This window comes from Bison bison, unplaced genomic scaffold (assembly GCF_000754665.1).
Source record: "Bison bison bison isolate TAMUID 2011002044 unplaced genomic scaffold, Bison_UMD1.0 scf7180017864198, whole genome shotgun sequence".
NCBI lineage: Eukaryota > Metazoa > Chordata > Mammalia > Artiodactyla > Bovidae > Bison > Bison bison.
The window spans coordinates 4890300-4904204 of record NW_011494770.1 but is presented as its reverse complement, the minus strand read 5'-3'; the positions used below and the strand labels follow the sequence as shown (position 1 = coordinate 4904204).

Genomic DNA, 13905 nt, shown 5'->3' with positions numbered 1-13905 from the left:
TTTTTTTTTTTTTTTTTTTTTTTTTTAGTTTGTTGTTATTTTTTTTAGATTCCACATATAAGTGATATTTTACAGTGTCCGTCTTTGTCTCATTTGACTTAGGGTGGTGGTGATGGTGGTTTAGTTGCTAAATCGTGTCTGACTCTTGTTCCTCCATGGACTGTAGTCCATCAGACTTCTCTGTCCAGCCAAGAATATTGGAGTGGGTTGCCATTTCCTTTTCCAGGGGCTCTTCCACCAGGGATCAAACCCCAAGTCTCCTGCATTGCAGGAGACTTTTTACTTCTGAGCCACCACAGGAGTCCTTCACTTAGGATCAGATCAGATCAGATCAGTCGCTCAGTCGTGTCCGACTCTTTGCAACCCCATGAACTGCAGCACACCAGGCCTCCCTGTCCATCACCAACTCCCGGACTTCACTGAAACTCACGTCCATCGAGTCAGTGATGCCATCCAGCCATCTCATGCTCTGTCATCCCTTTCTCCTCCTGCCCCCAATCCCTCCCAGCATCAGAGTCTTTTCCAATGAGTCAACTCTTCTCATGCGGTGGCCAAAGTACTGGAGTTTCAGCTTCAGCATCATTCCTTCCAAAGAAATCCCAGGGCTGATCTCCTTCAGAATGGACTGGTTGGATCTCCTTGCAGTCCAAGAGACTCTCAAGAGTCTTCTCCAACACCACAGTTCAAAAGCATCAATTCTTTGGCACTCAGCCTTCTTCATAGTCCAACTCTCACATCTATACATGACCACAGGAAAAACCATAGCCTTGACTAGACGAACCTTTGTTGGCAAAGTAATGTCTCTGCTTTTGAATATGCTATCTAGGTTGGACATAACTTTCCTTCCAAGGAGTAAGCGTCTTTTAATTTCATGGCACAGTCACCATCTGCAGTGATTTTGGAGCCCAGAAAAATAAAGTCTGACACTGTTTCCACTGTTTCTCCATCTATTTCCCATGAAGTGGTGGGACCGGATGCCATGATCTTCGTTTTCTGAATGTTGAGCTTTAAGCCAACTTTTTCACTCTCCACTTTCACTTTCATCAAGAGGATTTTGAGTTCCTCCTCACTTTCTGCCATAAGGGTGGTGTCATCTGCATATCTGAGGTTATTGATATTTTTCCCGGCAATCTTGATTCCAGCTTGTGTTTCTTCCAGTCCAGCGTTCCTCGTGATGTACTCTGCAAAGAAGTTAAATAAACAGGGTGACAATATACAGCCTTGACGAACTCCTTTTCCTATTTGGAACCAGTCTGTTGTTCCATGTCCAGTTCTAACTGTTGCTTCCTGACCTGCATACAGATTTCTCAAGAGGCAGATCAGGTGTTCTGGTATTCGCATCTCTTTCAGAATTTTCCACAGTTTATTGTGATCCATACAGTCAAAGGCTTTGGCATAGTCAATAAAGCAGAAATAGAGGTTTTTCTGGAACTCTCTTGCTTTTTCGATGATGTTGGCATTATGTTTTGATGATGTTTTTTTTCCAGCAGTGTTGGCAACTTCATCTCTGGTTCCTCTGCCTTTTCTAAAACCAGATTGAACATCAGGAAGTTCACGGTTCACATATTGCTGAATGCCTTCCAAATCCAACCATCTTGTTGCAAATGGTACAACGTCATTCTTTTTTATGGCTAAGTAATATTCCATCATACCACATCTTCTTAATCCATTTATTTGTTGATGAACATTTAGGTTGTTTCTGTACTTTGGCAACTTAACTTCACTTTTAATAAATGTTATCTTCCTGTATATTTTTGTAAGTTTACAAATGTAAACTTGAAAGAAAATGGAGAATGAATAGACTCTTAATCTTAGTCAAAAGGCCAAGAAGTGATGAATAAACAAACAGATAAGAAAATAAAGGAAAAAGATTTCCTGGAGACTGCTGCTGCTGCTGCTAAGTTGCTTCAGTCATGTCCGACTCTGTGCAACCCCAGAGACGGCAGCCCACCAGGCTCCCCCATCCCTGAGATTCTCCAGGCAAGAACACTGGAGTGGGTTGCCATTTCCTTCTCTAATGCATAAAAGTGAAAAGTGAAAGTGAAGTCGCTCAGACATGTCTGACTCTTAGCGACCGCATGGACTGCAGCCTACCAGGCTCCTCCATCCATGGGATTTTCCAGGCAAGAGTACTAGAGTGGGGTGTCATTGCCTTCTCCCTCCTGGAGACTAGAAGAGTTTTATTCTCTGTGGATGAAATCAGTGGTGAGGCCATTCTTTCGCTAATTTAGAATAGAACACAATAGGTTGTTATAAATAGTCATTATTTAAATGGTTAGCAAATGTTCAGACAAGCAGCATATTTAAGGTCAACAGAGAGACTGAACATAATAGAGGTTCTCACAAAGAAAGAAATATCAAGATCGTTGAAGAAGAAAACAACTGTAGATTCAAACCCAGACTTAATGGGCTAAGTGCCATTATACTGGTCACAAAGATTATTGACAGCGGTTCTTAGACTTTAGTATCCACAATAATTAATCACCACAAATCTATTGACTGGGATTCAGGAGTTTGCATATGTCACCAGCTTCCCAACAGGTTCTTCCCAGTTTTGATAATGGGCAGGGCACAGATCATAGCAGCAGCAGACAGGCCAGCCTCTGTTTGGTTGAGTAGTATGATTCTGGATTATATTATGCATATGGCCCTAGGGTATCCATTACTACCTATTTTTACTGCCTCTCTTTCTTTCTTCTACAATGAGTGTTACCTGAAGGAGTTTTCAAAAATAGGGGCAGAGGCAGGACTGCGGCCGCTAGAAATAGGCCCTCATTCAGCCCTCCCCTGGAGGGGCAGCAGGGTCTTGCCACTCCCCCATGATTATTACCGCCTTGAGAATAGACTGCAGTTGTTTTATTTTGCCTTTCATTTCTGCTCTGCCTCTGTGTCCTCCGGTATGAACTGGCCGGAGGGAAAATATTGGCCTCCACAGAGCTGTGTTCAGCGAGAGAGATTAGTATCTGGCTTCTCCCCCGTTTATAGTTTTAATTTTCTTTCTTTCTAGAATATGTCTGTGCTGGAGAATCACCACTGGCGATCTACAATCGGCATGCTTCGAGAATCAAGGCTTCTGGCTCACTTGCCAAAGGAAATGACGTAAGTGACCTAGAGATGAAACATACCGATGTCCACACATTAGAGATAAGCCGTGTGCTCTCTGGCTTGAGACCCCCGGGGTGAATGGCAGGGAGCCAGCCAGCAGTGCTTCCGGCCCACACTCCCTTAGTCGCCTATCGGAGGAGACATGGTGTCAGTTACAACAACCCAGAAACCAGAGTCCCTGTGAGCTCTGAAAGGGCCTGGAGAGTGTAGGACCTAATGTCAGGAAAAGAGATAATAAACAGTTCTCAGCTTTCACACTCTTCGGCCTCAGTGCTGTGCTTTGCCAAACTCCTGTCTTTTATGTTAGCAAAATTGTCCTCCTGTGTAGATCCAAATAATAAATATTTATCAAGAAGGAACACAGGAGTTCCCAAGCGAGACTGAAGCCTTGTTCAATAAAGGGTGTTTTGTCATTGCCAATCTTAGTAAAAGGAGAAGTCAGAAATTCTGTTCTAAAACATCTTTTGTTAAGAGACTGAATGGGCCCCAGCCATTTTTTTTCCACCAGGAATTTACCTATGTTTCTTGCACTTTAAACAGAAGTGGAAATACTAGTTTCCTGGTCCACTGTTTGTTAGGCTGGATATTTAGGCCGAGGTCTATTAAATCCAAGACCACGGCCTCATTTCCATCTGGCCTCAGTTTAGCTGCTGCACCATATTGGCCTTAATTTAGCCTCTGCACTGTCTTCCCAGGCCACCACCAATTCCTATCTGTTTCATTCAAATGCACAGAACCCGAGGTAGCTAGGCAGGAACAAGTAAATAGATTCCTGTACCATCTTCCAGAGGGGCACCAAGGTCAAGGGCCCTGTGGTGTTTCTTGGTCAAGCAGCAGGATGCTCTGGGTGCACTGATTTACCCCTGGCCCTCTGCTCCTATCTTATCCTGTTTCCTAGCACCCAGAGGAGTGTGAAATTCGTGGAAGGAACTTCAATTCTGATAACGCTTTACCCACTGGAACCAAATAAAATCAATCCTTATACAGAGAATAAAAATTCATGCCTTTTATGAAAACAACATATTGCAAAGATTGAAAGAATTAAGTGCAAAAAGAACTAAAGTCTAGAGTAACAAATCAAGTTTGGAGGAGAAATGAGGAGGTGAAGGACAAGGAAGCCAAAGAAAGAGAAAAGGAGAAGGGAAGGAAAGAGAAGGAGACAGGAAAAAACAAAATGATCTGTTCTTTTGTCAAACCACATTTGTCCCAGTAATGCCCTAGTAGGTAAAGACTAAAAGAAATTTCACAAAGAAAGAAATAGAAATGACCAATAAACATATGAATATATGTCCAACCTCATTAGTAATCAAGGCAATTCATATTAAAATTATAATGAGTTGCATGATATTGGCAAATTGGCAAAAAAAATGTAAAGGGTAAGACTGTAAAGCGATGAGAAGCTCATCTATTACTGCTTGGAATGTAAATTTATACAACTGTTTTAAAAATAATCAGCAATATCTAAGAAATTGAAGATGAACATACTCTGTGATCCAATAATTTTATTCCTGGACATAGTCCCTAGAGAAACTTTACAAATATATAATTGGAGGTGTGTAATGGTATTTACTGTGTCATTTTTTTCATAGTAGTCAAAAACTAGAAACTACTCAAGTGATCATCAAAAGTAGAACAGATAATACATTGAAGCACAGTCCTACATTGGCATATAATCTAATCATGAAAATGGATGAACAACAGCTCACACATCAACTTAACTGACCTTCAAAAATATATTAAGCTAAAAAAAGCAAGTCACAAACTGATACTTACCACATAACTTAAAGTGAACAAGCAGTTAAAGTTAAACCATAGTATTTAGGCATGCATGCACAGGTGGTAAAATTATTATCAATAGCAAGGAAATTATTAAAACAAAAGTCAAGATAGTAGTTGCTTCAGGGGTTGAGGGGAAGTGGGGTTGGATAAGAGACACAATGAGGGCTTTCTGGGGTACTGGCAGGCAATGATCTTGACCTAGGCGGTGATTGTAAGATGTTTATTTTATAATTTATCCCTTAAACTGTTTGTGTATGTTCTGTGCACTCTATCCAAACATACTTCACTTTCAAAGGTGAATTTTAAAAATAGATATGGATTTTCCTCCCATTGGTTACTTTCCATATATGCTATGCTATGCTATGCTATGCTAAGTCACTTCAGTTGTGTCCGACTCTGTGTGACCCCATAGACGGCAGCCCACCAGGCTCCCCTGTCCCTGGGATTCTCCAGGCAAGAACACTGGAGTGGGTTGCCATTTCCTTCTCCGATGCATGAAAGCCCTAATTTGGTTTACTGTTCCAAAACATCCCATTGTCTGTATACCATTTGTTGACCAATATATTGTGTGAACACTGCTTTTTAATGGTACCTTAATCTACTGTGACTCTTTTGTAAGTTCCAGTATCTCTTTCCAGCCTATCCATTTTGCTTCCTTGATGGATCTTTTCATTCCATAGAATCAGTCACTATTATTGGCTTCATTACTATTATTATACCCTTTCCCTCCCCATGCAAGTCTTAAGGTTTGAGTTGGTGTGAGCTCTATTAAAAAGCACAATCCAAATGCTGTGATTCTGTGAGTCTTTGTGACCTCCTTCAAGCATACATTTCTAGTTGGCTTCCGATCTTGCCACCCATAGGAACTGTGGGAATGTATAAACTGCCACAACTTTGTTCACCCAAGGTTTCAGTCACTCTGTTCAGTCCTTGGCATACCTCCCATCTAAGGACAGAATGATGGTGGGTGAGAGAATCACGCTTAGCCTGCAAGGGACCAGGACTCTGAGTAATAAACAGTATCAGAAGCAGAAATGAGAAAACAAGCCACCTGATGATGACAGAATCAATCACTCTGCTCAAAGGGATTTGCTTTGTGTGTGTGTTTTCTCTTTCATTCTCTTTCATTCTGTGGATGCAGACAGGATATTGAACAGCAGCTGGGCTCCTTGATCTTGGCAACAGACATCAACAGACAGAATGAATTTTTGACCAGATTGAAAGCTCACCTCCACAATAAAGACCTAAGACTGGAGGATGTACACGACAGGCACTTTATGCTTCAGGTAAACAACAACAACAAACAGACGTCATTATCCTTGCTCTAAAACACTAAGGATACAATCAATCATTTTAGCACATCTAAGAAGGAGTATCCCCCATGGTATAAGCTAGAGCAGTGACCTAGTTTATTAAAAACCTTGAGACACATGAAATTTTTAAGTGGTTTCCAAGCAAGTAAAAAAAATCTGGGTTTCATGTCAGTACGTTGATAATATCTCATTTCTTCTTGTTTGGTATCTGTTTCACCACAAAGTAGCCCCCCTGGGTAGCTGCATGCAGTAAGAATTTACCACATTTTGTGGCTTGATGTAATGTTGATCACTATCATACTTTTGCAATGTCTAAAACTATTCCTTTAATACAAAAGTGTATTATGTTAACTATAGCACTAACAAAAATTGAGAAATAAGTATCTTTACTTTACCTCAAGCCTATTAAATCTTGCTTGACTTCTTTTTACAACCTAAACTCATATATTCATCTGAAGCTCAATGATATTTACCTAGTCTTAACATTATCAGGTACCAGTAAATAAATGATTTTGTTTAATTGAATGAACGGAATCATATCAAGCGCAACACTTTCTGCTTCCTTCCATGGCAAGAAGCCATTTGTGAAGTGCAGGGGAGAAATGGATCTTGGAAGCAGAAGTCTGACCTGGTATCCAAACCAGAGCCTTTTGCTTGATTTTCCATTTTCTCTCATCTTCCTTCTTTCCTTTTGGCACAAAAGACTAACTGAGTGGATCCTGGCTGCATCTAGATAGACCAGCTTTAACCAGGGAAATGGTTAAACCAGGGAAATGGCATGTGGGAGACTAAACTATACAGTCTTTTCCCTTGCATGCCTTCAGGCTGCCTTCTGAAGTTATCCAACTGCTCTATCCTTTTCAAGAAATGCCTTCCTCCCAGCTGTAAAACTGAATCTCCCTCCTCCTTTCTTCCCAACGTAGACTTCTAGCCCCTGGGTACCACCGGCATCTGATTTTAGAGATTCAAGTCTTTGAGTAGCTGAAAGATTTGGCCTGGACACTTGCATTCCAAAAGGAAAGCTTGCTAACACACATTAATCCCTAAAGGGCAGGAACTGGAGGGGGCTTCTGCCCCTGACCTCCTCTCACAAGTACTGGTGCCCCCATTCACCTGGAAATAAAGAACCAGCCAAGTTTGCAGCTTAATATGACCCAGGCTCTCCCAGACCTCAACACTGCTAGCAGTTCTATGATCCCAAAGAACTAGGTCAAAACCAGCAGACCTTGCTGATGGAGGGCACACCACAGGAAGCCCCTCTAGGTGGTGGTTTCTTGGCAGTTGTTTGTTAAGAGGGAGAACCTGCTTCTTTGGAAATTCAAGGGACCCCTCCTAGGGTCAGCATCCCTGACAAAAGCTGGCATTCCAGATGCAGAACTGTGTGAGGCAAGCCAAGAAGGCCCAGACTCATCTCTGCCAAGCAAACACTCCTGGGCTTGATATGGCTTAGCTCCCTGGCTGGCAGTCTGAGATTGCTGACACACACAGATACGGCCATATAAATGCAAACACACATAGTTTAAGTGATGTATGGAGTCGGCCAATGTGGTCACTGTGAGGTGAGGTCCCAGTGATCTCACTCGAGCCTGGTTGGGGGCCCTGTGGCCTCCCTGCCCATGAGGGGTGGAGCAACAGAAGGAGCCAGGCCACAGCTTTCCTTGGCCTGCCCACTCCAGGTCCCCTCCAGGAAGCCCCATGTCCTTGGACGGTGACTCTTCTCTCCTTCTCACTGATGTAAAGTGGGAGTTCTGAATGAGGGTTTTGTGCGGTGGTGAATAAGTGCTGTTTCCTGAAGAGGCACGTCAGGGAGGCCTCTGTAAATATGGGCTTGGTACCGTGAGGTTGAAGGGCAGGTCTGACTGCCCTTGGGCTTGGGGTACATTTGCTGCTTAAGGATCATCCTTTGACCATCTCTCCCTGCCCTGTCATTTCTCAGATTGCCTTGAAGTGTGCTGACATTTGCAATCCTTGTAGAATCTGGGAGATGAGCAAGCAATGGAGTGAAAGGGTCTGCGAAGAATTCTACAGGCAAGGTTAGTAGGGATCCAATTGCTGAGTGTTCATCACCCCCTCTCCTTTTGGGCGTTTATCCTAATAAAACAAGAAATGGATCGTCTATTGTGACATTTGTTATTTCATCAACTCTTATTATCCCCACTTTTCTCTTTAAACCTTTTGCACACCGTCTGGCCCTTTTTTGGAAATAATTTAAAAATAAATAAGTTGACTTACTATGGAAACAGGTAGTAACGAGGTACAGTAACATGAGCAATAGAGGGATATAGATAATTTTTTCATGGTTTTTCTCTGTGGATATAAGAGGTGCAGGACAGTTTGTCTTTTACTCTGACCTTCGTGTTAATGAGCTGAGCACGGCTTAAAAACTAAATGTCATTTGGGGTCAATGTTTTCCACTCTGACAGAAGGACTTGGACTTTTTTTGTATTTCTTTCCCTTGCTTTCTTAAAGTGAATAAAGAAATAGAGCATATTTAGTCAGAGTTCATCCTCTCATATATACATTGTGAAAAGACAAATGGTCCCAAGTTAGGGTATAATTTTTAATAGGTTAACCTCATTCAGAAGTAAGGCAATGAATTAGCAGCAGAATCTGGACATTGGGTGGGATCTTGGCCTATAAATACAGCTTGTTTCTTCAGGCCTGGTTTCAGTGCTCAGGATGTTTTTTCAGGCACAACAGTGCCCTGATGTTAGCGACAGTCTCAGGTCTGAGAGGCTGAGAACAAATAAAGCCTGAAGTGTCCCACATACCCGTTCTGTGGGGGGGTCAAGTAGCAACAGTGAGCCTTTTGGAGACGCCTCAGTAGAAAGATGAGTCAAAGATATTGAGATGGTCCCAAAGACAGAAGACAAAACAGAGCAGATTGGGTTCACATGGGGCCAGAAGGCTCTGCTCCCCATCTCTTTCCCTTGGGTAAAAGCACTCATGTAGTGTCCATTCTGTAAAATTTCACTTCAAATGAGTGTGAGTGGTTAGTAATCCAAAGGTCACTTCTAGTTGCCCATGTTACAAGATCACCACTGAGGGAAAAACAAAAGGAAATATGATGAACTTAGAGACGGGAGGTTAGATTAGATAAGATAAATACTTTACTATAAAATATAGAAAATATTGAAATAGCCCAATGAGAGAAGGGCTAGGATCTTCATCCTTAGATATCAAACAATGGGACAGAGAAAAGATGCCACCCTGTCCCTCTTGGTTTTGACTCAATCATGTGTTCTTGTTGACACTGATTGAAGTTTAACCCTTTCATTTACTTATCTTACACTCTCCGAATTATGAGCTGCTTGGGGCAGGGATCGTGTCTCTTGGGCAGATGGCAAGGCATACAGAGCTGGCGAATCAAAGTTGTTAGCTAAGTGGAATAGATGGAATCAACCAATAAAGGTAATCTGTAAGATGCCTTTGCAAAAATTTGTCCTCATAATAATACTCATGTGCAACATTATAGGGGTTCCCTGGTGGCTCAGTAGTAAAGAACCAGCCTGCCAATGCAGGGGACGTAGGTTCCATCCCTGGGTCGGGAAGATTCCCTGGAGAAGGAAATGGCAACCCACTCCAGTATTCTTGCCTGGAAAATTCCAAGGACACAGAAGCCTGGCAGGCTACAGTCCATGGGGTTGCAAAGGGTTGGACACAACTTGGTGACTAAAAAACAAGTAGTATTATAAGAGAACAACCTAGAACATTTGTGAGTCTGATTGCTAAGGGTGAGCTTTCATATACTTTGCTCCATATCATGTCTCCATGAGAAAGGAAAGTACAGACGATGTGTCAGGTCCTTTTTAATTAATAGCCATATGATCTAGCAGAAGTTCAGCTTACTTAAGAGAAGACTAGACTCTCTGGTTATCCAAACTGCTTGTCCTCCATACTGAATAATTTTTTTAGAAATTCTATAAAGCACTATTTGTATCATTTTGATTAATCTTCTTCCAGCTTTCAATTTAGGATTTGGGTTTCCACTGACTGCTAACAATTCCTGCCAAAATATCTCTGATGATTCATGATGTTGAGCAAAGGAAAAGCCCCAAAATCAAGGATGAGGACAGAGAGAGAAAGAAAGATGAGATTCCATGAATTAGGAAGACAGTGTTAAATTCTCAGAACAGATATTAGAACTCAAACATCATTCATCCTCTTCCTTTCAATGACTCAAAAAAAGTAGAATCTCTGTCCTATGGTAACAACATATTGATATCTTCTCAGTCAACCAAGATTCCCAGAAGTTTTCATTGAACATCTGCTTCCAGCCTTGTCTAATCCTCAGCAAAGCTGTGATTTTCCTATGTGCAAAGCTCCACTGGGGGTGTCCTGAAGGAGACAAAGTATTAAAGTTAATGTCTCACAAGCTCAAAATACTAATTAGTAAAGTTCCTGGAGGAGAGAAACTGCAATTTTCCTCACTGTATTTTCTACATTGATTAACAAAGTGTCTAAAATATATAGTGCTTTATAAATCCGTTGAAATAGTTGAAAGGATAAATGATCCAACTGGAAGAAAATCCTCTCATGGTGGAGGTCACAGGAGAAGATCTAGTGCTAAGGATGGTAGAATCTGAGCTGGGTATTAAAGGATGTGTAGTGACGGCACTGTCCAGTAGGATAGACACAAGGCACGTGTGGCCATTAAATTTAAAATAATTTGATTAAATGTAAAATTTAGTTCCTCAGTTTTATTAGTCTTATTTCAAGGGGCTACTATAGTGGGCAATGGAGAGAATATAACCATCATTGCAGAAAAGTCCCACTGATCTGGATAGAGAGGAGTGGAAATGGAAAGAGGTATGGGGAAGGGACCATCCCTGTGCCTTATAGACCAGATTGGTTCCAGAGAAGGTAAGAATAAGAGGATCTGTTGAGGCCCCTGTATACCAGGCTGAAGTGGAGACTATGACAATGGGAGTCATCTTAGAAAGTGCAAGTAGGGCAACATGTGTAGTTGAAGCGGAAGAAATACTAAAGAAACTAGCTAAGAAGCAGAAAATAAGAATGAGTTTTTAAGAAACCAGACGAAGATGTGAGATATGTATATGTATGTGCAACTCTTTGCAACCCTATGGACTGTAGCCCACCAGGCTCCTCTGTCCATGGGATTCTCCAGGCAAGACTACTAGAGCGGGTTGCTATGCCCTCCTCCAGGGGATCTTCTTGACCCAGGGGTCAAACCCAAGTCTCCTGCATTGCAGGCAGATTCTTTACCACTGAGCTACCAGGGAAGCCCATATATATATATATATAAAAATATATATATATACACACACACACATACATATATATATAATGGAATACTTCAGTTGTTGTTGTTTAGTCCCTAAGTCATGTCTGACTCTTTGCAACACAATAGGCTGTAGCCTGCCAGGAATTTCCCAGGCAAGAATACTGGAGTGGGTTGCCACTTCCTTCTCCAGAGGATCTTCCTGACCCAGGGATCAAACCCACATCTCCTGCCTTGGCAGGCAGATTCTTTACCTCTGAACCACCAGGGAAGTCCACAGTGGAATACCACTCAGTCATAAAAAAGAATGAAATTTTTGCATTTGTGAAAACATGGATAAACCTGGAGGGTGCCATGCTTAGTGAAATAAGTCAAACAGGAAGAGATAAATACTGTATGTTTTCACTTATATATAAATCTAAAAAATAAAACAAATGAATGAAAAAAAAAAAATGGAAACAGATTCACAGATACAGAGAACTAGAGGCTATCAGCTGGGAGAAGGAAGAGGAAGGGGCAAGACAGTAGTAGGAGATTAAGAGGTTAAAAACTACTAAGTATAAAGTAAATAAGACACAACGATGTAATGTACAACATAGGAAATAGCCAATATTTTATAATAACTTTAAATGGGCTATAATCTATCAAATTATTGAATCACTATGTTGTACACCTGGAACTAATTTAATATTGTAAATCAACTATTCTTCAATTTGAAAAAAGATAGAAGCCAGACTAGAATGAAACCAGGGAAAAGAGATATTTCAACAGAGAAATAAAGGAGATTTGCTGCCTCAATACAGAAGGTAGAAGGAAGAGAAACTTCCCTCCAAGTGTCATGCTTGACTGAAAAATCCCTATTAATGGAGTTTAGGAGGTGAGGAGTGAAATAAACTTGAGGAGAATTCATTTTGATACTAAATGGTGTCATACCTGTCCTCTCAAGGCCGTTATCACCTGGCTTCCCTAAACCCCTCAGGTTAAGCCAGACTGATTTCCTCACATCGGTTTTGAGAATCACCATGGCCCTAGAGACCATGGGAGGAATGGCTACAGTCAGAGAAAATGACAGAAATGTGGCATCTCAAAAGACGGTAGCTCCGTGGTTAAGTGCAGACCTTCTGAAGCCAGACTTCCAGCATTAAATTTAGGCTCCCCTCCTCATTGCATAAGGACTTAAGTCAACAAACTTCTCTATGCTTCATCTCAATGTCCACATCTTGTAAAATGGGGGTTTTATTGAGCTTGTGAGGATTAAATTAATTAAATAGGCAAAATGCTTAGAACTGTGCCTGACACACAGTAAACATGGTATAAATATATGTGTTTTTCTCCTCTGGTTTAGAGGGGTGCATTCACAGCGGTGAATTCAGCTAGTGGTTCTGAGAACCAGCTTCTCTACTGATCAACCAGATTGTTTTTCCCAATGAGAAAATTACCCACCATTTTTCACCTTCAGGAAGAATCGATAAAGCATTTTGATAAAGCTTTGCATGATGTATTTCTCCTTTGGTCTTCTAGCTGACAGAGGCATTATAAAGAAAGATCATCCTTACATGTATATGTATGACTGAGCCCCTTCACTGTTCATCTGAAACTATCACAACATTGCTAATCGGCTATATCCCAGTAAAAAATATAAAGTTTTTAATTTTTTTTTAAAAAAAGATCATCCTGACCTTTATACTTTATTTAACTTTTAGTTATACTAAGTAAAATTCTAAGGAGTCAGAATGAAAGAATCAGACCCTTATTTTGATTAATTTTGTAGCTAGAGATACTCTCATATGAGATCTTTCTATAAATAGTCCCTCTTCCTTGTTTCCTGCCTACTTATTATTCCTGGTTGTTCAGGTGAAACCAGATGAGGGTCAGGCAGAGTGGAAGGAGGGAAAAACATAAAACCTGTTTTCTTAATCTGTAACTTCAAACCAGAACTTCCATCTCATATCAGGAAACTGGCCATTCATTTTCCTGTTTTTATAAAGTTTTGTTCAAAAGTTTATTCTAATCCCAGAGCATACCTATTAACAATGGGCCTATTGCAAATGATCATTGATACTCTGATATTTTTAATTTTCACAGAAATTACCAGAGCAGGGCAGAGTCAGTCATTGCTAGAGCATTCTTAGCAACAAGGCAAGAAACAGTAATTCCCAGGTAACTCCTTCCAACTAGACCATTAACAATTGCAAGTTCTCCATTACCAATGTGTTTCTTCTTCTTTCTTCTTAGGTGATCTTGAACAGAAATTTGAACTGGAAATCAGTCCTCTTTGCAATCAACAGAAAGATTCAATCCCTAGTATACAAATTGGTGAGTTGAGCTCAATTGTAATTTTAAATGAATAATTTTGGCACCTCGGCCAAGAGTCACAAAGAAGATCTACACGCAGCTTTTGAAAGATCCGAACTAATCAAAGCCCTTTGAATAACCAAATCCAAATAAACACTCTAGTCATGACCT

General features: G+C 40.9%; 1 protein-coding gene across 3 annotated transcripts in view; it reads left to right on the top strand.

The window, feature by feature from the left end:
- The window catches only part of PDE7B (phosphodiesterase 7B), a 352599-nt gene that overhangs the window by 330674 nt on the left and 8020 nt on the right, over nucleotides 1-13905 (top strand). For all 3 annotated transcript variants that reach the window (XM_010844247.1, XM_010844246.1, XM_010844248.1), the window contains 4 exons: nucleotides 3008-3099; nucleotides 6026-6170; nucleotides 8134-8230; nucleotides 13675-13755. In XM_010844247.1, the coding sequence (XP_010842549.1) occupies nucleotides 3008-3099; nucleotides 6026-6170; nucleotides 8134-8230; nucleotides 13675-13755 (415 nt within the window). The remainder of the gene's footprint in view (nucleotides 1-3007; nucleotides 3100-6025; nucleotides 6171-8133; nucleotides 8231-13674; nucleotides 13756-13905) is intronic.